This window comes from Talpa occidentalis, unplaced genomic scaffold (genome assembly GCF_014898055.3).
Source record: "Talpa occidentalis isolate TD23 unplaced genomic scaffold, MPIMG_talOcc4v2.1 talOcc4.16, whole genome shotgun sequence".
In the NCBI taxonomy this organism is placed as follows: domain Eukaryota; kingdom Metazoa; phylum Chordata; class Mammalia; order Eulipotyphla; family Talpidae; genus Talpa; species Talpa occidentalis.
This window is the reverse complement of record NW_023601653.1, coordinates 85528860-85555495: the sequence shown is the minus strand read 5'-3', so window position 1 is coordinate 85555495 and position 26636 is coordinate 85528860. Positions and strand designations below refer to the sequence as shown.

The 26636-nt window shown below is 52.5% G+C and overlaps 2 protein-coding genes across 4 annotated transcripts; both read right to left on the bottom strand.

The window, feature by feature from the left end:
• Positions 1-1252: 1252 nt before the first annotated feature.
• On the bottom strand, positions 1253-22248 carry LOC119248125 (zinc finger protein 883-like). 3 transcript variants are annotated; one of them, XM_054696750.1, is made up of 5 exons: positions 22232-22248; positions 12324-12441; positions 8210-8336; positions 7903-7995; positions 1253-4752 (listed from the first exon to the last, which is right to left on the bottom strand). In XM_054696750.1, the coding sequence occupies exons 2-5, from the start codon at positions 12336-12338 to the stop codon at positions 3035-3037; spliced, it is 1953 nt and encodes a 650-aa protein (XP_054552725.1). In that variant the 5' UTR covers positions 12339-12441; positions 22232-22248; the 3' UTR covers positions 1253-3034. The 3 variants fall into 3 exon arrangements, with proteins under 3 accessions (XP_054552725.1, XP_037371017.1, XP_054552726.1); XM_037515120.2 differs by lacking the exon at positions 22232-22248 and adding an exon at positions 13785-13814; XM_054696751.1 differs by lacking the exons at positions 12324-12441; positions 22232-22248 and adding an exon at positions 11610-11954 and having other exon boundaries at positions 1254-4752.
• On the bottom strand, positions 17354-25717 carry LOC119248121 (zinc finger protein 33B-like). The gene is given in 5 exon segments (XM_037515117.2): positions 17354-17485; positions 17487-19789; positions 22232-22327; positions 22575-22701; positions 24241-25717. Coding segments are annotated over 5 exon segments (2628 nt in total). The 5' UTR covers positions 24256-25717; the 3' UTR covers positions 17354-17398.
• Between the last annotated feature and the right edge of the window lie 919 nt (positions 25718-26636).

Sequence of the window (26636 nt, the reverse complement as noted above, 5' to 3'; positions counted from 1 at the left end):
GCCCACACCCGCGCCTCCCGGCCACCACCCGCCGCCGCCCCGCACGGGCTGAGGTCCAGACCCCGCCCGGCGCCCTGGACACTCCCCACGACACTTGCGCAGTCCACGCGCACCCGGATTTTGGCCCATGAAACAGGAGAGCAAAGACCTGGTGCATCAGAATGAGTCGGAGAAAATGTGGGCATCTAAATCTTCAGGACTTTTCTTTCAGAAAGCTTTTATTTTTGCCTAGAAGTATGGGGTTGTAGGCCAGAGGGGTGTGTGTGTGTGTGTGTGTGTGTGTGTGTGTGTACCCACCAGAGACAGTGGGGAGCAGAACAGGCGGATCCACTGCTGAGGGGAGCAGCGGGGAGACGGAGAGGTCTGCCGCGCCCTGCCGGTAGCTCCCTGGCCGGGGATGGACCTTAGGCCATAGTGGTGACAGTGCTGAGACTCAACCCCTAGGCCACCAGGGAGGTCTAATCTTCAGGACTTTGATGTAGAATCACTTATATCTGGAACCAAAAGCCAATGCAACAGAAGAAAAACAAAACTGGCTCTGTTAAAAAGTATACCTTTGTGCATTAAAAGATGTTACTCAGGGCCTCCCCTGGTGGCGAAGGTGTTGGGCACAGCTGGTAGGGCGCAGCAGTGCTGTGAAGCTGTCCACAGCTGCCAGCCAGGGAGCAACCCACATGGCACAGCAGATCTCTCCTGCCACGCCCGCTGCTCCCCTCAGCAGTGTTTTTCAGTGGATCTGCCTGTTCTGCTCCCCACTCTTCTGGTGAATCCTCTCACCACCACCACCCCCGCACATCTGGCCTGTACCCCAGTTCTTATATGCATGAATAAATAAAAAAAAAAAAAGGGTGTTAGAAAGGGAACAGAGCCCAAAGAGTGGAATAAAATATTTGCACACACATATCTGATAACGGTCTGGTCACCAGAACAGCTAACTTTCAGCACTCAGAAACCACTAATCACCAATTTTAAATAAAGGACTCGAACAGAACCATCTCCCGGTAAAACACATACACAAACACACACACACACACACACACACAGAAAAACCCACCAGGAGTTTCCATGTAAACACAAATAAAAACCAGGCACATACAAGACTACAATGGACATAAAGAACATCCACGATGCGACCAGCAAGCGTGTGGACATACAAATGCTGCAGTCTGACGCAGGCACTGGGCGGCCTCAGCTGCAGGCCTGCCCGTGCAGCAGGGCCTGGGGGTAGCAGGGCTGGTCTCCCGCCTGCTGCTCCCGCCCAGGCCAGCTCTGGCTGGGGTTGCTCAGGGACCGTAATCTCCCTTTCACACGTACCTCCTGGGTCATAGAACGGCCCAATCAGGTACGAGAAATGAGCTGATGGGTGCTAAATGGTCAATCAGAACTTGTGATTGGGTGGGGCACCTTAAGAGGCTGACAACAATCAACACACACGTTCTGTATGTTTCTGCAGTACATGCTGTATTCCTGTAACAGAAAAGGCTGGGAGGAAAACATTACAAAATACACAAGGAAAATATCTTTATTTTTTGGAAAGATTTATTTATACAAGAAATGGGGTACAGGCCACAGTGCAGGAGGGTGAGAGTGTTCACCGGAGACAGAGCAGGGAGCAGAAGAGGTGCATCCCACTGAAACACACTGCTGAAGGGAGCAGCAGGCCAGACAGGAGAGGTCTGCCGCACCACATGGGTATCTCGCCGGCTGGCCAGGACTCTTACCCACGCTGCAGAAGCTGTGGACAGCTTCAGTGTTGCCCTCAACCTGCTGCGCTACCAGGGAGGCCCAAGGAAAATATCTTTACAGAACCACAACATAATTACCAACCCCAGCTATGAAGAGGATTACCCTGCAACCTGCACCATCGTCAGTACCATCCTCAGTATCTCTCAGGCTACCAAACCCCGTATTTGCAGCCCCTATTCTACAGCCACATGTTCAGGATGTCAAAGACTAATTTTTTATCAATGTTCAATAAGCAGTATCATAAAGGTGTTTTTATATTTGTTCCATTCTTCACTGCCTGTTATTTCTTTGATTTTATGACAATCCAGTTCTTTCTAGTGATTTTGTACACAAGGATTAGTAACTTACACATATGGCAAATTCAAAAACTGAACTGGCTACAGTGGACTGACAATGTTGTAAACAGGTAACACATCAAAAAACCCCACAAAAACCAAAAATCCAGCAAAGACTTCTCAGTCAAAAAAAGGACCAATGGAGACAGTTGAGGTAGTTTGGGAAACTCCACACGCCCCTCGATCACGATGCCATTTTCACTTTATGGCTCCAAAGCCAACCATGGAGGCTCATTTGCAGGTAGGAACACAGGGCATAAAAGATCTGGGAAGAACTCACTTAACTTTAGTGACCCATTCTGGAAACAATGTTCACTGCTTGTGTTCATGAGCGCCTGTTCAAAGCTCAAGAGTAAGAGGAGGCCAGGACGCAGGGGATTTCCCCAACAGAATGAAAATGTGTTCTGGTAAACATGCTTCAGTCTCTTCCAAACGTTATTACTTTCCTGTTTGATGTTTTATGTTGTTTTCAAAAAGAGCTTTTGTGACAGTTTACACTCTTTACATTCATAATATTTCTATCCTGTATGTGTTCTCTGAACTAGAGAAGGCTGGATTCTGGGAGAAACTTTCCCTACAGTCTTGACATTCGTGGGACTTTTGTGTGAGTTCTCTCATGTATAGTGAGATGCGACTTACAGAGAGAAAGTTTCCCTACATGCGTGACAGAGCTTCTCTCTGGTGTGAGTCCTCTGATGTGCGGTGAGGGCTGACATCCAGAAGAAAGGTTCCCGACACTCTTGACATTCACAGGGTTTCTCTCCTGTGTGGATACCCTGATGTCCCCCTTGTCTCCTTGGCACCTGACTCTGACGCGCAAGTTTTCTCAAATTCCTGTCCTTCCTAGGGTTCCTCTCCCGTGTGAGTCTGTAACACTCAATGAGGGTTGACTTGTTTGAGAAAGCTTTCCTGTACTCTTCACATTCATAGGGTTTCTCTCCTGTGTGAACCCTTTAATGATCACTAAAACTGGACTTCCAGGAGAAAGTTTTCGTAGTTGTGACACTCATAAGGTTTCTCTCTTGTGTGCGTTCTAGTATGTGCCCTGGCACCTGACTTGGAGAGAGCCTTCCCACACTCTCGACGTTCATAGTTTGTCTCCTGTGAGTTCTGTAATGCCCAGTGAGGCCTGACTTCGTGGAGAAAGCTTTCCTGCACTCTTCACATTCATAGGGTTTGTATCCTGTGTGAGTTCTGTAATGGATAATGAGGGTTGACTTGCTGGAGAACGTTTTCCCACACTCTTGACACTCATAGGGTTTCTCTCCAGTGTGAGTTCTGTAATGCACAATCAGCGTTGCCTTGAGGGAGAAAGTTTTCCCACACTCTTGACATTCAAAGGGTCTCTCTCCTGTGTGAGTTCTGTAATGCACAATGAGGTTTCCCTTGAGGGAGAAAGCTTTCCTGCACTCTTCACATTCATAGGGTTTCTTTCCTATGCAAGTTCTCTGATGTATTATCAGGAGTGACCTGGAGGAGAAAACCTGCCTACACTCTTGACACCCATAGGTTTTCTCTCCTTTGTGAGTTCTCTGATGTTTCCTGAGGGTTGATTTCAAGGAGAAAGTTTTTGCACACTCTTGACATTCATAAGGCTTCTCTCCTGTGTGAGTTCTGTAATGCTCAGTGAGAGCTGACTTCACAGAGAAAGTTTTCCCACACTCTTGGCACTCATAGGGCTCCTCTCCTGTGTGAATTCTTTGATGTTTGGTAAGGCCTGACTTCAGGCGGAAAGTCTTCCTACACTCTTGACATTCATAGGGTTTCTCTCCTGTGTGAATCCTCTGATGCCTGCTGAGGGTTGACTTCAAGGAGAAAGTTTTCGCACATTCTTGACATTCGTAAGGTTTCTCTCCTGTGTGCGTTCTCATATGTCTCATGACACCTGATTTTAAAGTGTAAGCCTTCCCACACTCTTGACATTCGTAGGGTCTCTCGCCCGTGTGAGTTCTGTAATGCACAATGAGGGCTGGCTTCGTTGAGAAAGCTTTCCTGCACTCTTCACATTGGTAGGGCTTCTCTCCTCTGCAAGTTCTCTGATGTATTACCAGGAGTGACTCGGAGGAGAAAATCTGCCTGCACTCTTGACACTCATAGATGTTCTCTCCATTGTGAACACTCTGATGTTTCCTGAGGGTTGATTTCAAGGAGAAAGTTTTTGCACACTCTTGACATTCGTAAGGCTGCTCTCCTGTGTGAGTTCTGTAATGCTCAGTGAGAGCTGACTTCACAGAGAAAGTTTTCCCACACTCTTGGCACTCATAGGGCTCTTCTCCCAAATGAATTCGTTGGTGTTTGGTAAGGCCTGACTTCAGGAGGAAAGTCTTCCTACACTCTTGACATTCATAGGGTTTCTCTCCTGTGTGAATCCTCTGATGCCTGCTGAGGGTTGACTTCAAGGAGAAAGTTTTCGCACATTCTTGACATTCGTAAGGTTTCTCTCCTGTGTGCGTTCTCATATGTCTCATGACACCTGATTTTGAAGCGAAAGCTTTCCCACACTCTTGACATTCGTAGGGTCTCTCGCCTGTGTGAGTTTTGTAGTGTACAATGAGGTTTGACTTGCTGGAGAAAGTTTTCCTACACTCTTCACATTCATAGGGTTTCTCTGTGGTCTGAGTTCTCTGATATACACTCAGGGCTGAGTTCTGGCAGAAAGTTCTCCTGTGAGCTTTATGAGGAAGGGAGGAAATGGGTACAAGTGGTAAGTCAGGGCCAGGATGCCCCCTGCCAAGCCCCAAGCCCATTTATCAAACTGAATGAACAACAGGTGGCTGGAGTCCAGGGGCCCCAAACCAGCGAAAGGTGAATGTTCACAACATCGGCACAACACAACAGCAGGACCACAGACCAAGCCCGTCTGGGGACACAGGATCCCAAGACTCCTGGGTCTCACTCACCTACAGGGCCCAGCGGGCCGTGGCCCATCAGCAGAGACACAGAGCTGAGCCATGCACAGCCGAACCCCCAATCCCTGCCCGCGATGCCCATCTACACACCGGCTCCCTGCCCCTCAGGAGCAACACACTGCCAACCCCTGCCAGGGCGCTTCCCAGTCCTCCTCATCTGACTCCCGCTGTTCTGACAAACTCTGGTTTCGAAGCTTCGTTCTCTCATCACCCAGCAAGAACCAGGACCAGCCCCTTTGGGTCAGGCACGCAGACCCCAACCCCAAATCCTCTAGACTTAAAGGTTTACTCTCCAAGACTGGTACCAGATAACTTTTGGTATTTGAATAGTAAGAGGCTTTCCAACATTCTGAAGATTTTCCTCTTTATATTTTTCAATGTGTGTGCTGAAAATAGATTTTTAAAAAACTGTTTTAAAGATTTAATTATTTATGCAGATGCGAGCTGGGGTGTAGGGCAGAGTTGCGGGGTGTAGAGGATTCACCACACAGCAGGCCTCTCCTGTTCCCCGCTGCTCCCCTCAGCAGCAGATTCCAGCAGATCCGCCTGCTCTGCTCCCCACTCTGTCTCTGGTGAATCTTCTCCCCACCCCAATACCTCTAACTTACACCCCAGCTCTCGTTTGTATAAAAAAATAAAGAAAATCTTAGAAAATAAACAAATCTTTTTAAAAAATTTCTCTTCTAATAGGATTCTATGAAGCTGACTGAGGCACAACAGCTTCCTGCAGTAACCCCCACTCTAGCTGTATTTCTGGTGCACATCTGCAGTAGCACCTTGAAGTTTCAAATGTATTTGCGAGTCAAAAAAACTGTATTTGCGTGTTCCCCCCACCCCCCCCCCGACTGCACACACAGTGAGGCAGCGCTCCTGAGGCCCAGCATGAGGAGGGCAGGGGCTGACGCAGGCGTTCCCACACTCGCCGTGTCCATGCACGGCTCTCCACGAGCTGCTCATGCATGCGTAAAGAATGTTCTTTCTTCATGGGAGGTTCCCCCGCGGCCACTACCTGAGAAGGCCGCTGCACTCTGAGCCGCAGACGGTCACGAGGACACGCTCGAGCGTCAGGGGTTTCTTCTCGCATCAGGACCATCTGCTCTCTCCACCGAACACCCTTCATCATGTCACCACGGAGCGGTTTCCCTCAGAGATGCCATTCCAGAGGCCTCATTCCCGAACAGCTTCCAGTGTCTAGTCAGGCTCAGACTATTCATTGAGCTCAAACTAAATGTTTTTCCAAAGCCGGTTCTCTCTCCCCCCTCGGCTCTTTGATGGTGGAGAGTCAAGTTTACCACAAGAGTCTGCTCTGGTGTTCCTGGTAGGTCTGTGTCAGGTTATGTGCAGCACAGACAACTTAAAATGAGAAAAGTCGAGCGGGTGACCGTCATCTAAGCAGGTCCCATGAGTACCGGCATGCAGGCGATAAGTTAAAATCGAGCAGTAGTAGATGATGTAACGAAGAACAGACGCTGACTCTAAGAGGAGCTTGACTGTTCTCACTGCTCAGGTTAGAAATGACATGAACACAGAAGAATGTCAAACCATGCCGACAAAACGAATGCACTGCTTGCTTACTAGTCTTATCTTTACCTCACGATGCACAACTCGGTTGGCTCACAGACTGAGACTCCGGCTCTAAAGGTGAGCTTCGAGCCTCTGACGTGCTGTGTGGAGGGGCGGGCATTTCTCTGGCACAAAAGCAGGATTGTTAATTGCGGCCAAGGATTTTGCACCGACTTGTGTTTGGTGTTTGCTTCGCTGTGGGGAAACGCTACGGGCACCTATGGGTCACGTCACAGGAAAATGTCTTTCCTCACAACAGACAGAATCTGCTCTCAGTGAGCCCCTAGCTGACCCGACAGCACTGCCTGCCCAGAGCCTCGGCAGCTGCAGGACACTGCTCAGCACTTGGGGACCCTTCCCCGCGGCCCTAGCGGACAGAGGGGCTGCAGGGCAGCCCGCGAGCGGCGGCCTTTCAAAACACTTTGCACATTCCCTGACACCCAGGCCCACGGGATTCTCGCGCTATTGCTGGGAGCTCGGGCTCCTCCTTGACATCTCACGGCATCAAAGACCTTCCTCTTGGGTCACGTCCCAGCTGTGCCCTCGCTGCCCTGCCGCTGGAGCCATGTGCGCCTCTCATGCTCTTTCTCCTCTGGTGATTTCAACGACAAAATGTGAAACCACAACGTTCCGCCTCCATTCCCAGACTCTGACGCCCTCACCCCCAGCGGACAGTCTGGGATCCACGGCTGTGGGCCCAGCAATCTCTGGTTTCCCTCCCGTGTCACAGGCCAGCACTCTCCACTGGAGTCGCCCAGGCTCCCCCTCACCGCAGCAGCTGTGAACGAACAACACCTGACGGACGTGAGCAATAGCGAAACCTACCCACTAACCCAGACTGCAGGTGCACGTGTTCAACAGACACGGCCACCTTCCGCTCTAGCAGGTGTGCGCTGGGTGCTCTAACATACAACTCTCCCTTTCTCTCACTCCGGTTCAAGTCCCTGGCGCCCCTCAGGATTTCTCATGGTTCTCTGTCCTTTACCTCAGAACAAAAACTCCATAAAATAAGGGTGTGCTTTTAATTACCGTTCTCGTGTCCAGAACTACAAATTATTAGTGGCTGAAACCTCCCAATAGTGCCTCGAGTGAATAAACTACTGCATGAACTAGAGCCTGAAGCAAACAGCCCACAAGAACGGAGCAGATCTGCCCAGAGACGGTGACTGACTGGAGGAGGCCCACGGCAGGCACTAAGGCAAAGCTACCTCGTTCATTCCTATCCACCCTGAAAGGCACATCTCGAGACTCGGAAGTGACCCAGCCTCAGGGCTGGGCCCTGGAGGAACAGAAAGCACAGCCGCCGCGTGCTGGGCCCCCAGCCTCCCTGCACGGTGTCGCAGACCCACCTGGAGGGCTCGTGGCAAGGGGTTCCTCCACAGCCCACGGCTCTGCTCCCTGCTCCAACCTGGCGATCACCTCAGGCTTGGCCATGCAGTGCCCTGTGGGTGAAAGAGCACCACTCTCAGCCATATTACTTACAGTCCCACACTGCAGAACAGCAGCATGGAAAGCAGTGAACATCTGTACACAGGAGATGACCCCCACTTGCACCGCAGCTGCAACTGGAGCCTCCACAGCACCAGCTTCAGGCACGCCGTGCACTGACCAGGAACGCCCAGATCCAGAGCCTCCTGCTACCGGAGTCATACGCACCCAGGGACGCCAGGCTGCCATAGGTCTCCAGCATCACGTCCCGGTACAGGGTCCTCTGGGCGGCCCCCAGGTTCTGCCACTCCTCCGGAAGGAAGGTCACAGCCACGTCCTCAAATGCCACCATCCCCTGAAATGGCACGTTGGTCGTTACTTGAGGCCCAGCCAGGTCTCAGAAAGATACACAAACAGGAAGTATGTCAAGGTTCTTCTCAGACAAAAATACTTGACAGCTGGAGTTAACCAGAAACAGGATCCAGGAACAAATCGAAGCATCTAGAGTCTAATCAAAATTGCTGTGAACAACTTCTGGGCCACCGTAGAGATCACAGATAAAACAGCACTAGTGTCTCCCACTGTGGCCAGCCCACATGGGATGCTCGGAATACAGGATCTGTGGGCAGCAGACAGCAGCACAGACCCACACGAGCATGGACTGCCTTGAGTTAACAATCGAACTCTGCACATGAAGGAACTAAAAAAAGAAGACAGACAAGCAGCCAAAAATCAGAGAGAATATGGAAAAGGAACAGAAATCAATGAAACAGAAAGCAAAAATTCCACCCAAAGCAATACTGAAACCAGGTGTTCATTCTTTGAACAAAAATAAAATTACCAGCCACTAGAGAATCCGACAAGGAAATGACAGCCAAATTAACAGATTCAGTAATGAAAGATGTAAAATTACAACAGATGAGACAGAAATACAGAAGATCAGCCTAATGCTTACATTCATACGCTCTCTCAAGACTGAATTAGGATGAAACAGACAACTCAGTCCCATCACAAGGGCTGAAATGGACAGAGGAATAAAAAACAAAAGCCCGGGACCAAATGGCCTCTCCAGTGAATTTTACAAAAACTTTCAAATTAGTTCTGCCGCTTATCCGAATGAAAATATTCCCCAAACTCAAAAGGGGAGGAAATCTCCCCAACACATTTGTATGTGGCCAGCATCACCCTAATCAAAAAGCAAAACAAAAAAAAGCATCTATGAAAAACTCACCTCAAAATCCTCAACCAAACATGAGGAAAAAAGCCCACAGCCATGTATCAAGAGAATCATCCACCTGGATAAATCAGACGGCATCCAGGGCCGCAGGCGGGATTGTTCACAAGAACAAGAGAAAGGAAGACCAAGAAGACAAGGTCAGCTCCACAGATTCTGAAAAACCATTCAACGCCTCCAACATCTCTTCATTCAAAAAAAATGCTCAAACAAAGGAGAATAAATGACTTATGAAAACACTCCACAACTCGCGCGGACAACCTGCAGCCCACAACACTCCGCGGAGGAGAGGCGCCCGCGCTCCCTCGGGAGCAGGCCCGGCGCAAGGCCATCCGCTGTCCCCACTGCTGCGCAACGCAGTAAAGGAAATCACCGCGGAAGACCTGAAGGAAGAAAAAGAAAGAAAACTTCCCAGCAAGAAGCAGCGAGACTGCCACTGTGCTCAGATGACACAGCAGTCTCCTCGGGAAGCGAGACAGTAACTGAATACAAGGAAGTGGCAAGATACAAAATAAACAGACAAAAATGAGTTGCATTTCCACACGCAAACGAGGCATGAGAAGACAGTGGAAACCGGGCAACAATTCCATTTACAGCTAGGCCAAAAAGGAAATCCCTGGCAGGAAACTCACCGAGAGCGGCGAGGACCGTGCGTGCCGGGGGCTTGGAGGGTTGGCGTCACTGAGAGGGCTGCATAACTGCAAGGAATTTACAGAGTGACGCGCAAGACTGTCCGTACAAAAGGCTTTTACTAAGGAAACAGAACAAGTATAACGTTTACGCGGAACCACAAAACCCCAAACAGACTGAAAAAGAAAAAGAAATCCTGGGTTAAAAGGAGGAAAATGGGGCCTCCCCAGGGCGCAGCGGTTGAGCGCTGGGTTGCGAAGCTGCCCGCAGCCTCTGCAGCGCCGGTTCGATCCCCGGCTGCTCCCCGGCCACCCGAGGAGGGTCCCGCATGGCGCGCAGACCTCTCCTGCCGCCCGCTGCTCCCCTCAGCAGTGTCCTTCGGTCCTTCTGCCTGCTCTGCTCCCCGCTCTGGCTCTGGTGAATTCTCTCACCCTCCCGTGCTTCTGACTGTACCCAGTGCTTGTGTAAATAAATAAATGAATAAATAAATAAAATCTTAAAAAAAAAAAAAAGGAGGAAAATGAAGTCACTTCCTCATTTCAAATTAAATTCCAAGCAAATGGCTCCACAGCATGTTGCTGGGGGAAAAGCACACAAAACAGAAACACGAGACCAAGGGGCCACAGCCGAGACCCAGACTAACCCACGCAGAAGCACCAGCTCATCTCTGGCAAAGGCGCGAAGTCGCGCAAAGGAGAAAACAAACACAAACCTCTAGTGGGTGGGGAAATGTGGCGCCCCTTGCAAAGAATAAACAATACCCGGAATTAACTACATGCACAAAATAATTCAAAATGGATTAAACATCTGGCTAGATGAGCGAAAGCCCAAGGTCACTGCAGGAAACACAGGGACACACACAGGATCTCAGCCACAGAGACTGAGTCAGCGTGAGCCCCGCAGCAAGTGGCACAAAACCAGAATATACATCTGGGATGACATCAAACTTACAGGGTTCCCTGCTGGCCGAGGGGTTCAATCTCAGCGCTGTTACCACTATGGCCTGAGCAGATCCCCGACAGGGGCTGACCTACAGGGCGCAGGAGACCTCTCCCGTCTCCCCGCTGCTCCCCTCGGCAGTGAATTTGTGGATCCGCTTGTTCTGCTCCCCACTCTGTCTCTGGTGAATCCTCTCACCGCCCACACCTCTGGCCTGCACCCCAGTTCTACGCAAAAAAAAACACCCCAAGAAACAAAAACGTGAGGGATCACAGTACATGACCACTTTACTTTTCAAGGGATTGACCAAGTGGAGTGGTGTACGGTAGGAGGCTAAAGTCAGATTAAAAAGACACATTCTACGAACTCAAGTGGAACCAGCATGTGCAAAGATGCCCCCAGGGCAAGAGGAAATAACAAATGAGAGGAACACCAGGGAGAGTCAATGACACGTGGACAGGAATGACGAACACGCGCACCCCAGGGAGGGCCTGAGCACCCTGCCAGACAGGACCAGTCACGCGAGGACACTCAGGACGCGTCTCCGGGATCGCGGAGCTCAGCTCGCAGCCAGGGGGACAGCGAGAACAGGGGGCAGTGACAGGCCGGGGGCAGTGGGGGGGGGCCGAGGCGACAGGGCTGCAGTTCGGACCCGACAGCACGGAAAGGCTGGAGGTGGCATCCAGGCCGCAGGGAAAGAGCCGGGGCCGTCGCACCACACGGGCGGCCGGGCCGGGATCCAGCACGAGGATGAGCGACACGCAGGGCGGGAGAAGCTAAGAGCTGAGGTAGACAGACAAGACCCTCCACACAGCCACTCAGAACCTGTCAGACGGGAACTGCCGGAAGGTCGCGGACGGGACTGGCAAACATGGCCCAAGACTCCACGAAGGCAAAGGCCGCGGAACGGTCACTGGATTGACTGAGGCCGTGGGATCGCGGCGTGGAAATGAGCTGAGACGTCACTGGGCGGAAGAGGAAGGAGCCGCACACGCCGCCAGACTGAACACCCAACACGGCTGCGGGCACAGACCGGCTGAGGGGACGCGCGGGCAGTTCCAGAAGGACCCACAGTCCCCTAGCCCTCCGACACACCACAGCCCACCCTGAGCTGGGAAGGTCCTGCACCGTGAGGACACGCCTGTCTGGGCACTCACAGGGCCCTGAATGCGTCCACCCCAGGGTGCCGACCGCACCCAGCATGCGGGCAGTGCCCGTGGCCAAGCTGGTGACGCAAACCGTCCCCGTCACCCTCGGGTGACCAGCAAAGACCCCGTCTGGGGCCGTCGGCCGTGCTCTGAGCCGGGGGAGGCACCCCTGGCTGGAGGGCCTGGCTGATCAGGCCGCGCATCCCTGTCCTGGCGCCACCGCAGCAAAAGCCCAAGGCCACGCGCCCCGCCCAGGCCGCCCGCAGGACAGCTTCACCTTGTCGTCGTTCCTTGAACTGCCCCTTGCTCTGCCTTCCCAGGTAACTGCCTCGAAGCCCATAACCCTTGTAAGGCACAACGCAAGACAAGCTCCAGAAAAAAAGTGACTCACGAGAGACTCGGCCATCGCCTGCTGCCACCACAGAGGGACGCGGACCCTGAGAGCAGAGCTGGGGATGCGGCAGGGACTGGGAAAGCCCGGGGGGGCTGCGGCTAGACCCAGATGCCACCTGGGGAACACAGAACACAGAGAAAGAATTCTTTCTTCATCAGCCCTGCGCAGGGCAGGAAAGGACCCGCAAGTCCATCCGCGGACTGGAATGGTTATAACTGACCTTCACGTTCACCAAGGTTTTTCCTACTTAGCCATAAAAGTAAATGCTGATGTTTATTAAAGTTATCAAAGATTGCCCTCCCTGGTGGTGCAGGGGTTAGTCTCAGAGCTATCAAGCTAAGAGCAGCCACTGAGGCCTGAGCTGTACCCCCCCCCCGCCAGTGACCTGACCCACATGGCACAGCAGACCCCTCCTGCTGGTCCCCTCCGCAGAATTGCCTATTCTGCTCCCCACTTGTCTCTGGTGAATCCTCTAAACCCCTTGGACATCTGGACTACACTGCAGTTCTTGCATGCATAAAAAAATACACCTTTTAAAAACAAATTATCAAACATGCCAGTTCACACAATGAAATCCTTTGTATCAATTTTGTAGAAAAACACCCAGACAATGTCCCTGTCCCTCGGGACATCGCCGTCCACGATGGCTCCCAGACCTGCCTCCCTGGCTCCTTCCCTGGTGAACCCCCTTTGGCAACAAGCCGGGTTTTGCTCTGGACGGGGCTGGGACTGCGGGGCGGCAGGAGGACGCTGCTCGGGATGGAGCGCACACCCCCGGCGGGCCCGCTCCTGGTCAGTCGTCCTGTGGGGACACCGGCCGGGGAACAGTCGCTGACACGCAGCGAAAAGCAGGGGAAGTTCCCAAGCCACCCGGCCTCGCCTACACCCCAGAGGGCCGGCCTCGCGTCGCGGGCCGCGGGCCGGCAGGGCCTAGAACTGGGGCCGTTTACTCCGTGAAACGACGACGGCCCGACGGGCTCCCGCGGGGTGTCCTTTAACAAGGCTCACATCTGAGCCCCCGCAACCCCCGGCACGAAGGCCTGGGAGGCCTGGTGAGGGCCAAGGCCCCTGCGGGAACCGGCCCGGCGGATGCCCGGGACCCCGCGCGGGGGGGCAGCGCCGGGACAGCTCGGGGAAAGGGCGGCCCCGATCCCGCCCGGCAGAGGGCCGGCAGGGACGAGAGCCCGCGCCTTCCGGCCGCCGTCCCGCCCGCCGCCCCCCCCGCGGCGTCCTCCCGCCCCCCAGCCCCCCCACCCCCTCACCTCCCCACCGGGACAGGCGCAGGACGGAGGCCCCGACCGCAGGGACCCCAGCCCGGCGCCGAGGGGCGGCCGTCCCGGAGGTGCCGGGCCCCCGGGCCGCCCCGCCCCCCAACTCCCCGCGCCCGGACCCCGTCGCCAGCCGGCGTGGCCCCTCCCGCTCCCCCGCTCCCGCCCGCGCCCGGCCTCCCAGACGCACCCCGCAAGCCGACCGCGTGGACGCCAGCGCCGCTCGGCACTTCCGGGAGGCGGGCCAGCTAGCGCGGTCGCGCCTGCGCAGAAACGGCCGGAAAGCCCGTCCCAGAATTCTTGCGGACGTTGCCGGGCTCGCGGGACTACGTTTCCCACAGGCCTCCGCGCGAGGGCGTCAGGCGCCTTCGGTTCTCACTGCGCCTGCGCGCGCGGCCCTGCTCCTGCCGGGTGGGGGAGGGGAGCCGGGGCGTGACGTCACGGGGGGCGGGGCTGAGGCCCGCCGCGGTGCGCGGGCGGGACGTGCGGGGCCGCGAGGAGGCGTCGGCGCCCGGAGCGCGGGGACAGCGCCGAGGCGGGCCGGGCCGGGCGGGGAGGCGCCCCCCGCGCTGGTGCCCGTCGCCCTGAGCCCCCGAGGGCCCGGCCGGCCTGGTCGCGCAGCCGGCGCCCCCCGCCCGCGCGCTGCCCCGAGGGCCCGGCCCGCGGCCCGCCCCGCTCCCGGGCGCGGCCCGTCTCCGCCGGGGGCGCCGCCTCGCCGCCCTCCGCGCCGCGCCCGCAGCCCGGGGCCTCCCCGCCGAGCCCAAGGCGCCGGCTCTGAGCCCGGGAGGCGGCGCCCCAGGAGGGCTGCCGCGCCCTGGGCCGAGGCTCCCGCGCCCGGAGCCCGCGGTGCTCGTCCCCGCGAGGCCCGGGACAGGCGGCGTCCGCTCCGGCGGGAAGCTGCAGGGTGGCCGGCCGAGCGGAGGGCACAGGGCCCGGCGCACCGAGGGCCTCCGGGGCCGCGGCGGAGGGGCAGTGCGCACGCAGGACGCCCCGTGAACTGACGTGCAGATGGGAGGGAGCCTCGGCGCCCACAAAAAACGGTTACAGTCAGGTCTGTTGACTGAGAACAGGCGCTTTCCTCTCCCCTGTATCAGGGAAGCCACTGGGGAAGAGACCGGCATCAGGAACACACATCTGCCGGGCGCTGCCCGCATCCACCCGGGCCGGCCATCCTGACAAGACCTCTGCGCGGCATCCCTGCTTCCCGCACGGCAGGAATTCCTGGCTCCAGTCAGTGCACCTGTGACAGCAGTAGCTCGGAGGCCTTTTCCTCTTTCATGGTGGTCTCGACAGTAAGCCCTTGGATCTGGAAATGTGGGCGCCCCAGATGCAGACCCCACATTAGGGCGTGGGCCAAGGAATTCATCTCTTTCTTGCAAAATTATGACTGGCCCATAGGAGCACTTCCAGCACCACTAGTAATACTTCTGTGGGTCTCCTGGATAACGCAGGGTTTACAGAATCACAAAAACAAAGAAAAACATGCAAGAACAATGAGTGTTCACGTACTCTACCACAGGCAGTTTCGTGGGATGGTTATAGTGTCAACAGCGCATGACTGGACACTCAGGGCTAGAGCTGCTGCAGCAGCATAGAGACAACACGTCACGCTGACACAGTGCAATGCCCAACACTTGAGTTGGACTGAGTTCGGATGTAAACTGCATCACTGTGTACATTTCTCTGGACTCTGGTGCAGTGTGTGCAATTTGTGTGCATGAGCATTAATGAACTTTGCCTTTCATAATAGATTTGAGTACATTTTGTGACAGTAAATGAACTGTGTGTGTGTGTATACACATATAGAAATATATACACTCTGCATTCCTGATGACTTTCTAAAATATTTTTGAATTTTCCAGTCTACACTTGGCCGAGTTTTTAAACATTATCACAAATCTGCAAAAAAAAAAAAAGAAAAAAAGGGACTGAAAGCCATCTCCACATAAGTGGACCTGTGGTCCAAACCCACACTTTTCAAAAGTCAAATGTTGCTGGTTAGAAAATCTGACCACATCTGAGCAAAAAGAAACATGACAAGACCACATAATCCAGAACTGTGGCACTAACTCCCAGAAGCGCTGCAAGCTAACCAAGGAACAGATGGTATGCCCTGCTACACTTCAGAACTTCCAAGGCAGTAGTATCAAATGTTTCTCAACACCTCTCTCAAGAATGCTGGTTTCTTAGTCTATTTCTGTGCTGTCAACATAAAAATTCAGGTGACCGTTAAAAGCCAAAACATGTTTATTTAGGTTCAAAGACGTCTAGTCAGGGTGCACCAATTCAGCAGTAACTGAAATTGAGCCCCAAGGCTAAAGGTGACGGCTTTTATGGGAAAACAAAACATAAGACAAGGTAAGTGGTTGTTAAAGAGTTATCGTCAACAAGCTGGACTATTCGTGGCTTGACATAACTGGTCACTTACTGTCTAGAAAGGATGAAAATGGATGATGCTGCCATCCCCTGGGAAGAAGTCCAGGCTTCTCAGTACTCATAAATCTCAGAACTTCTCAAACATGTTTTCTTAGTACAGTTGCATGTGGTTCAGTGCAAAGATCTTGGTCCAGTTCAATGGTCTTCAGACTGGTTTCCAATTAGAAGGTTAAAGTCATTTTTTCATAACGACTGCCCAGCTTCGTTTTATAAATGGTTTCAAAGCTGTCAACACTTCATACAACCATTGTACTCTGAGTACAAGTCAGGTTCTTGGTAGAAATACTAAATACTGTGTTCAAAGGTTTCGGAAATACTGACCACAGGCCAGTGTTTCTCCACTGGGAGTGAAATTTACCCCACAACAGGGCATTTTGCAACGATATTCCTGTTACAGGCACATAGTAATTTTTTTTCTATTGTAACTAAACAGTTTAAAAAATTTCAATTTTTTAATTTATCAGCATTCAATAAGCAGTTTGTGTATCATAAAGGTGTGTTCACATTTGTTTCATTCTTCCCTTCCTATTATTTCTTTGACTTTACCTACAATTGACTTAAGATGACAACCCAGTTCTTTCCAGTGTGATTTTGAACACAAGCATTGGTAACTTTTTACATATGGCAAATTCAAAAACTGAACTGGCTACAGTGGACTGACAATGTTATAAACAGATAACACATTAAAAAAAAAAAAAAAAAGAACCAAAAGCAGCAAGGACTTCTCAGTCAAAAAGACCAATGGAGACAGTCGAGGTAGTTTGGGAAACTCCACACGCCCATCGATCACGATGCCATTTTCACTTTATGGCTCCAAAGCCAACCATGGAGGCCCATTTGCAGGTAGGAACACAGGGCATAAAAGATCTGGGAAGAACTCACTTAACTTTAGTGACCCATTCTGGAAACAATGTTCACTGCTTGTGTTCACGAGTGCCTGTTCAAAGCTCAAGAGTAAGAGGAGGCCAGGATGCAGGGGATTTCCCCAACAGAATGAAAATGTATTCTGGTAAACATGCTTCAGTCTCTTCCAAACGTTATTACTTTCCTGTTTGATTTTTTGATTATGTTGTTTTCAAAAAGAGCTTTTGTGACAGTTTACACTCTTTACATTCATAATATTTCTATCCTGTATGTGTTCTCTGAACTAGAGAAGGCTGGATTCTGGGAGAAACTTTCCCTACAGTCTTGACATTCGTGGGACTTTTGTGTGAGTTCTCTCATGTATAGTGAGATGCGACTTCCAGAGGAACGTTTTCCTACATTCGTGACACTGAAAGAGCTTCTCTCTGGTGTGAGTTCTCTGATGTGTAGTGAGGGCTGACTTCCAGGAGAATGCTTTCCGACACTCTTGACATTCATACGGCTTCACGCCTGTGTGGATTCTCTGGTGTTTAGTGAGGGATGACTTCCAGGAGAAAGTCTTTCTACACTCTTGACATTCATATGGTTTTTCTCCTGTGTGAATTCTCTGATGTTTAGTGAGGGTTGACATGTGGGGGAACATTTTCCTACACTCTTGACATTCATAGGGTTTCTCTCCTTTGTGAGTTCTTTGATGTTCATTAAGGTGTGACTTTCTGCAGAAAGTCTTCCTACACTCTTGACATTCATAGGGTCTCTGTCCTGTGTGAGTTCCCTGGTGTGCAGTGAGCCTGGATTTTGAGGGGAAACTTTTCCCACACTCTTGACATTCGTAGGGTTTCTCTCCTGTGTGAATTCTTTGATGTACAGTGAGCCATGATTTTGAGGGGAAAGCTTTCCTACAGTCTTGACATTCATAGGGCTTTTCTCCTGTGTGAGTTCTCTGATGTGCAGTGAGGCTACATTTTGAGGAAAATGTTTTCCTACACTCCTGACATTCATAGGGTTTTTCCCCTGTGTGAGTCCTCTGATGTGTAGTGAGGGCTGACTTCCAGGAGAAAGCTTTCCCACACTCTTGACATTCATAGGGTTTCTCTCCTTTATGAGTTCTCTGATGTTCAGTAAGGTATGACTTTCTGCAGAAAGTCTTCCCACACTCTTGACACTCATAGGGTTTCATTCCTGTGTGCGTTCTCTGATGCACAGTGAGGTCTGACTTCCGGGAGAACATTTTTCTACACTGCAGACATTCATAGGGTTTCTCTCCTGTGTGAATTTTCTGGTGTTTAGTGAGGGTTGACATCTGGGGAAACGTTTTCTTACACTCTTGACATTCATAGGGTTTCTCTCCTGTGTGAGTTCTTTGATGTTCGGTAAGGTGTGACTTCTGGCGGAAAGTCTTCCCACACTCTTGACACTCATAGGGTTTCATTCCTGTGTGCATTCTCTGATGTATACTGAGGGCGGATTTCCAGGAGAAAGTTTTTCTACACTCTTGACATTCATAGGGTTTCTCTCCTGTGTGTATTCTCTGGTGTTCAGTGAGGTTTGACTTCCAGGGGAAAGCTTTCCTGCAGTCTTGACATTCATAAGGTTTCTCTCCTGTGTGAGTCCTCTGATGTGTAGTGAGAGCTGACCTCCAGGAGAAAGCTTTTCCACACTCTCGGCATTCATAGGGTTTCTCTCCTTTATGAGTTCTTTGATGTTTAACAAGGTATGATTTCTGGCAGAAAGTCTTCCCACACTCTTGACATTCATGGGGTTTCATTCCTGTGTGCGTTCTCTGATGCACAGTGAGGTCTGACTTCCGGGAGAACATTTTTCTACACTGCAGACATTCAAAGGGTTTCTCTCCTGTGTGAATTCTCCGATGTTTAGTGAGGGTTGACATCTGGGGAAACGTTTTCCTACATTCTTGACACTCATAGGGTTTCTCTCCTGTGTGAGTTCTTTGATGTTCGGTAAGGTTTGACCTCTTTTGGAAAGTCTTCCCACACTCTTGACACTCATGAGGTTTCTCTCCTGTGTGAGTTCTCTGGTGTACATGGTGGGCTGACTTCTGGTAGAGAGTCCCATCTTTTTCATATTCAACAATTTTCTCTGCAGTGATCGTTCTCCTATATCGTTTGATATTTGAATTCTCAGTGGTTTTGCAACATGCATAAGGCTTCGCTGTTTCTTTTTTTTGATGCTTAGTAAGAACAGATTTTTTATGTAAAGTTTTACCACATGTATTATCAAAGGTTTTCACTCCTGATGGAGCTCTCTGGGGCTGAGTGACATCTAATTTCCTGCTAAAATAATCCCCATGTTGACAGCATTCGTGATGCCTAACTTGAAAATCTCTATGAAAATTCAAATGCATGTGCCTATCAAAAAGAGGTTTTCCCCTTTCATCCCATGTATAGCGAGCCCGCCCTATTTGGGTTCTAGCTTCAACAATGAAAGCGGCTGCATCGTAGGCTTCCTCACACTGACTGTATCTACAAGCAGACTCTTCCGTAAGGGGCATTGGATGTGTAAAGAATATTGTTTCTTTGCTAAAAGCTTTCCCTAGTCCACTGAGATCAAAAGGCAGCTGCAAAGTTTGAATCATCTGATGAAAAAAAGGATGTTCCATATAGTGGAGAGATTTTCTGGTTATATGTAGGCCCTTACTTTTCTCTAGAGCATGGATTTTAACAGGCTCACCAGGGTAATCTGTGTTCTTACATAAATCATCAGACGTTATTCCAGAATAGCTTCCATTATTTATAGTCAGGGTCACACTATTAAATGTTCTTCCAAGGTCAGTTCTCTCCTTAACTGATGTTTTCCTATTGAGTAGAATTTGCCACAAATGTCTGCCCTGGTTTTCTTGGAGTATCTTTGTAAGGGCATCCACAGTATGCACATCTTAAAATGAGACAAAACAACCATCTGTATGAACATCATTTAAGCATTTCATAAAGAACTGTTATAAAAGTAAAGAAGTTCTTTTTACACTAGTAGAACAACAGTTTAAAAAAAATCTAAAAATGGGGCCTCCCCGGTGGCGCAGTGGTTGAGCGCTGGGTTGCGAAGCTGCCCGCAGCCTCTGCAGCGCCCGTTCAATCCCCGGCTGCTCCCCGGCCACCGGAGGAGGGTCCCACATGGCGCGCAGACCTCTCCTGCCACCCGCTGCTCCCCTCAGCAGTGTACTTCGGTCCTTCTGCCTGCTCTGCTCCCCGCTCTGGCTCTGGTGAATTCTCTCACCCTCCTGCGCTTCTGACTGTACCCAGTGCTTGTATAAATAAATAAATAAATCTTTAAAAAAAAAATCTAAAAAGGGATGTTGATTTTCTGACGCATGATTTTGCTCTCGAATAAATTAACAAACTTTACATCAATATTTTTCTAACGTCAAGCCATGTTGACAAAAAAGTAGAATTACTTCTTTAATATTGTTTTACTTTTTAAATTCATAATAAAGTAAGCTTGTTGATATATTCATTTACACTCTAGTTGTAAATTTTAGCTGGGCGCTTCTAACCGGCTGCATTTTCATCCTGGTTCTTTCTTGGCTTTTTGTTGAAATTGTATGGGGCCCTTTTCTGAACAGCCATGTTTAGTCGATGCATGACTTTCCTGGCGCAGTTACTGGTGGAAGGCCTGGGCCACTTCTCTGTCACTTAAACGGGAGTATTACTTAGAGGCAAGGATTTTGCATCTGCATTTGTTTAGTGTTTACTTCTCTGAGGAGAAAGGCTACAGGCACCTGTGTTTTTCAAAGAAAAATCGCTTTTCTATACAAAAGACAAATCAGTTTTCAGTAAATCCCTAATTAAATACACCGTCGTTCCCGTCCCGGGACCTGAGCAGGAACAGCAAACTCTGGCTCATCACTCTGTGCATCCGCTGCCCGCTGAGCTAAAGGATTCGGATGCTGCAACCCAGATTGTACTCACCATCTTTAAAAAGCATTTTCCCACATTGCTCTAGTGCCAAGACCCCTGGTATTCTCACTGCATTTCATGGAACAGGCGTTCCTACTTGATAACTCACTGCATCTGAAAGATCATTATCTCATGTTTGAGTTTCACTGTCTCCAAGACAAAATGAAACTGGAATCCCATGTAGGTTTCTTAGCCTTTTGTTTTCCCTTTGCAGTGACTTCCACGAGAGAAGGTGAAATTACAAAGTTCAACCTCCAGTCGTATGGCTTGGGTCCCCGACCTGAAATTTTTGGTTCCATGGGTCTGGACCCACAATCCATAGTAACAACTCCAATGTCTCAGAGCATTCCCATCTACGCTGAACATTTGCTGGGTCTCCTCCATCTCCCAGCTTCTGTCACTGTGGGCAGAAGGCTTCACCCCAGACGTCATCACTCACGGTCGCAGTAACTCCCTAAGTAACCTCCATCCCACGAGCTTTGGGATAACAACATAATAATCTGCATCTGCAAGTGTTATCCGACCTCTAATCCAGACTGCACATACCCACATACGAGAGCCTCCGCCAACACAGCTCAACAACGCAAACAATCCCCTAAGAGTGCCCTCGGGGCACATGCTCTAACACAGACCCCTGGTTCCTTCTCTCTCATCTGGTTAGACATTCTTTGTGGCTCTTCTCACTATTTAACATGTCTGATTGCTTCACTTTCCTTTCTCACAGAATATAAGCCCCATAAAACAAAGGGTATTTCTTTGATTATTGCTCTTACCCCACAACTACAAAATTTACCAGTGCCCAAAAGTTCCAGTAATATGTTGAAAGCACGAGCAAGTGCATGAATAAATGCCCAGAGGAAAATAGCCCATGAGGATGCAGTAAAATGGAGAAAGCAACTAATCAAGAAACAGTTATATGAGCAAGCAGTTAGGGATTAGATGTTGATTCAATCTAAGAAAATTTACAGCCATTAAAAAGTCAGAAGAGATGGGGCCTCCCTGGCGGCACAAGGGGGTAAGTCTTGGCACTGTTGAGCTATTGCCAGGCACTGCAGCATGGGTTTGATCCCCGGCCAGGGAGCTAACCCACAGGGCACAGCAGACCTCGCCTGTCTCCCTGCTGCTCCCCCCAGCAGTGGATTTCATTATATCCCCCTGCTCTGTCTCTGGTGAATCCTCTCACCTACCGGATGTCTGGCCTGCACCCCAGCTCTGGTATGCATAAATAAGTAAAAATAAATCTTTAAAGAGAAAAAAAAAGCCAGAGGGGATTTACAAGTGAGGGTCACATTTGGAGAACAAACATCGAATGAGTCTGACAAATGCAGACTAAGCGTCCTAAGGTCTGGACATGGGACACAGAACAGTGTGGCCAACACGCTCCCGGGGTTCTCTGGCCTCTGCCGAGTGAGCACCAACTCACCCGGGAGGCTCTTGCCTGGGGGTGCATCTACGGTCCAGGGCTCTGCTCGCTGTTCCAGCCTGATGGTCACCTCAGCTTTGCTAACGCGATGCCCTGCTGGTGAGAGAGGAAACTGCCGTTAGCCAAACTGTTCAGGTTTCAGGCTCTGAAGAACGCCAGCAGGCCACCTCTAAGGGGTGTGCGATGAGAGCCAACATGAGCCTCTGACTGGAGGGCTGACAACCCACTTTCTTCTTTGCTTGGAAACTTAAACCCTAGATAGCCCTGATTTCAGAGACACTCACATACTTACCAATACAGAAGCCAGTGCCGGCCCTCAGCTGCCACAGGGAGTCCCACTCACCCAAAGACACGAGGTGACTGTAGGTCTCCAGCATCACGTCCCTGTAGAGGGTCCTCTGGGCCTCGTCCAGGGCCTGCCACTCCTCCCAGGTGAAGCTCACGGCCACGTCCTCAAATGACACTGGCCCCTGTAATGGCACACGTCGCCTCAGTCAAGGACCAGCCCTGGCCAGAGTAACGGGGAGGCCGGGAGCTTGTTCCTCCGTGATTTCCATCTTGTACACGACGCAACCGTTACTTGTGCCTTCGCTGCAATTCGAGAGACTTCACAGTGGAATTACTCTATTCTACTGCATCAGCTCATTAGTGTTAAAAGAACTAAGAACTACCTTTATATATATATGGCGTTGTCCTTGATGCTAAGAACACAAGTATGAATGAAATTATTCTCCTCGAAGGACTTTACAACGGGATTCACGGCCATAAACACATGCATATGCCCAGAACGTGCAAACGGACTATGCAAGAGCTTGTTCAGTGTAGACGCGAGAGAAAAACAACCCTGGAGGCTAGCTCCTCAGTGATCATGGAGGAACTAGAGGTGTTTGGCAATTCCACAGGAGCCGCGTGTGCTCAGGAACACGATGCAGTAGCAAAGCCAGGTCGGAGGCACTCCAGGCCCCTGCCATGCTGACCAGGCTGCAGCGGGCACGCGCTCCAGGTGAGAGCTGCTGGACTGCAGGCCAAGAGACTCACACAACGTGCAGACACAAAACACCTTGCAGTGCAATTTTTAAAAGAATGTAAAACTGTCTGAGCAGGAATGAAAAGCCTGGAAATAAAAAAGAACTAAACGAAAGGAAAGATATATGATGTCTGTGGGGAACAAGATTATGCATCACAAAGAGTAATTCCTGGCCTCACTGATGGCTTAGGGATTAAGTCTCCGTGCTGTCACCGCTAGAGCCTGAGTGTGATCCCTGGCCAGTGAGTGACCCACGCGGCGCGGCAGACCTCTCCCATCTCCCGCTGCTCCCCTCAGCACTGTATTTCAGTGGATCCGCCTGTTCTGCTCCCCACTCTGTCTCTGGGGAATCTTCTCACCCCCACACCTCTGGCCTGCACCCCAGCTCTTGTATGCATAAATAAATACACCTTAAAAATAAAAAAGAAACACTGACTAGGCTGCTGTGTAACCTGCTACAGACCAGCTGAGGGGACGCGCGGGCAGTTACTGAAGGACCCACAGTTGACTCGGTCCTCAGATGCTCCAGACTGATCCCACATCTCCAAGGGTATTCCAGTGTCTGGAACCACACTGTTTTCCAACTCCAGAGAACCCTTATCAACCCTTAGCACAAGGGAACCATCACCACCTCCCCGGGCAGGCGGTGTTCATTTCCAGATTGAAATGAACGGGGACTCTCTGTCCCCGTCACCCTCAGGTGACCAGCAGAGACCCCGTCTGGGGCCGTCGGCCGTGCTCTGAGCCGGGGGAGGCACCCCTGGCTGGAGGGCCTGGCTGATTAGGCCGCGCATCCCTGTCCTGGCGCCACCGCAGCAAAAGCCCAAGGCCACGCGCCCCGCCCAGGCCGCCCGCAGGACAGCTTCACCTTGTCGTCGTTCCTTGAACTGCCCCTTGCTCTGCCTTCCCAGGTAACTGCCTCGAAGCCCATAACCCTTGTAAGGCACAACGCAAGACAAGCTCCAGAAAAAAAGTGACTCACGAGAGACTCGGCCATCGCCTGCTGCCACCACAGAGGGACGCGGACCCTGAGAGCAGAGCTGGGGATGCGGCAGGGACTGGGAAAGCCCGGGGGGGCTGCGGCTAGACCCAGATGCTCCCGCGTGGAGCTCCCCTCATGTCACCTGGGGAACACAGAACACAGAGAAAGAATTCTTTCTTCATCAGCCCTGCGCAGGGCAGGAAAGGACCCGCAAGTCCATCCGCGGACTGGAATGGTTATAACTGACCTTCACGTTCACCAAGGTTTTTCCTACTTAGCCATAAAAGTAAATGCTGATGTTTATTAAAGTTATCAAAGATTGCCCTCCCTGGTGGTGCAGGGGTTAGTCTCAGAGCTATCAAGCTAAGGGCAGCCACTGAGGCCTGAGCTGGACACCCCCCCAACTCCCCCCCTCAGTGACCTGACCCACATGGCACAGCAGACCCCTCCTGCTGGTCCCCTCCGCAGAATTGCCTATTCTGCTCCCCACTTGTCTCTGGTGAATCCTCTAAACCCCTTGGACATCTGGACTACACTGCAGTTCTTGCATGCATAAAAAAATACACCTTTTAAAAACAAATTATCAAACATGCCAGTTCACACAATGAAATCCTTTGTATCAATTTTGTAGAAAAACACCCAGACAATGTCCCTGTCCCTCGGGACATCGCCGTCCACGATGGCTCCCAGACCTGCCTCCCTGGCTCCTTCCCTGGTGAACCCCCTTTGGCAACAAGCCGGGTTTTGTTCTGGACGGGGCTGGGACTGAGGGACGGCAGGAGGACGCTGCTCGGGATGGAGCGCACACCCCCGGCGGGCCCGCTCCTGGTCAGTCGTCCTGTGGGGACACCGGCCGGGGAACAGTCGCTGACAAGCAGCGAAAAGCAGGGGAAGTTCCCAAGCCACCCGGCCTCAGCGTTAGCCCTGGAGGACGCATCCTCATGTCATCCGGGCACCAGCAGCGCAGGAAGCCAGGGACGAGCGCAGGCCGATGCAGGAACAGAACTTGCGGGGAATAAAACCTTTGGCTGTTCGGTCTTTAAAAATCAGGACAGGGCCTCCCCGGTGGCGCAGGCGGTTGAGCGCAGCACTGTGAAGGCGTCCGCAGCCTCTGCAGCGGGAGTTTGATTCCCAGCATCCAGGGAGCAGCCCGCATGGAGCAGCAGACCTGACTCCCTGCTGCTCCCCCTGCAGTGTGTTTCAGTCAGTCTGCCTGTTCTGCTCCCCACTCTGTCTCTGGTGACTCCCCTCACCCCTGCCTCTCTGGCCTGCACCCCAGCTCTTGTGTGCATAAATAAAATAAATCCTAAAAAAAAAAAGTACTAGACACCCTGACCCAACACCGAGGCCTGAAACCTCTGATGCCGGGGGACAGAGTCCAAGCGCAGTGCGGCTGGGGTCAGGCTCCCCTGGGGCTGCAGGGCAGAAGGCCTTCCTGCCTCCGCAGCGTCTGCGGGCTGCCGGCCTCCCAGGCGTCTGCCCATCCCTTCCGCCACTACCTGCTGGTCACGCAGGCCCGTCCTCGGTGTGTACGCGGAGCCCAGCAAGGAAGGCGGCCGGCAGCCCCCTCGCGCGCACATGCAGCTGCACAGGCAGCCGGTCCCCCTCGCGGGTGCTGGGCCCCGGCCGGGTCCCCCTCCAGGGAGCTGGCTCCCCAGCAGGGTTTCCAGGACCTGGGAGCGGCCAGTTCTAGGGAGACTCCGCGAGGGGCCCCTTCAGAGAGGAAGGAGTGGCCGGGCCACTGCCCACGGCAGGCCGCGGAGACCCCGCGCGGGTGGGTGAGCGGGGCAGCGGCGCGGGAGGGCGGCGTGCCCAGTCCTGAGCCCGTGGGTCCCGCCCCCCGGAGCGCCCGGGAGTCAGGCGGACGGAGGGGCGGGGCGGGGCGGGGCGAGGATGCCCAGGGAGCGGCCGAGGCCAGGCGGCCCGGCGAGGTGCGTCCAGCGCGGCCAGAGCCTCGGGCAGGGGGCCCGGGAGTTGGGGCTCCGGCTCGCGGTGTCGGGGACAGGAAGACGAGGCGCGTCGGGAGGGCGTGCAGGGAGCGGGTGCGGGAAGGGGAGCGGGAAGGGGTGCGGGAAGGGGGTGCCCTCCCACCAGACCGATCGCAAACGCCGGGTTTAGGGCAGGACTGATGGGGGGCGGGAGGGGGGGAAAAAGGGCAACGTGGGGGGTGGGGGTTCGGGGGGTTGGGGGGCGGGGAGGGTCCCGCAGGGCCGGGAGCAGGCGCGCCCCCGACTGGGCCCCGGGTAGACTCGCACGCCGGCTCCGCGGGCTTTGTCTGGGTGTTGGGGCGCGCGGGGCGCACCCCGGCTTCCCGGCTTCCCCCCCCCCGGCGCGCGGGCCCGCAGCTGAGCGCCCCGCACCCCTCGCCCCAGGGGCCGGGACCGCCGCCGCGTCCG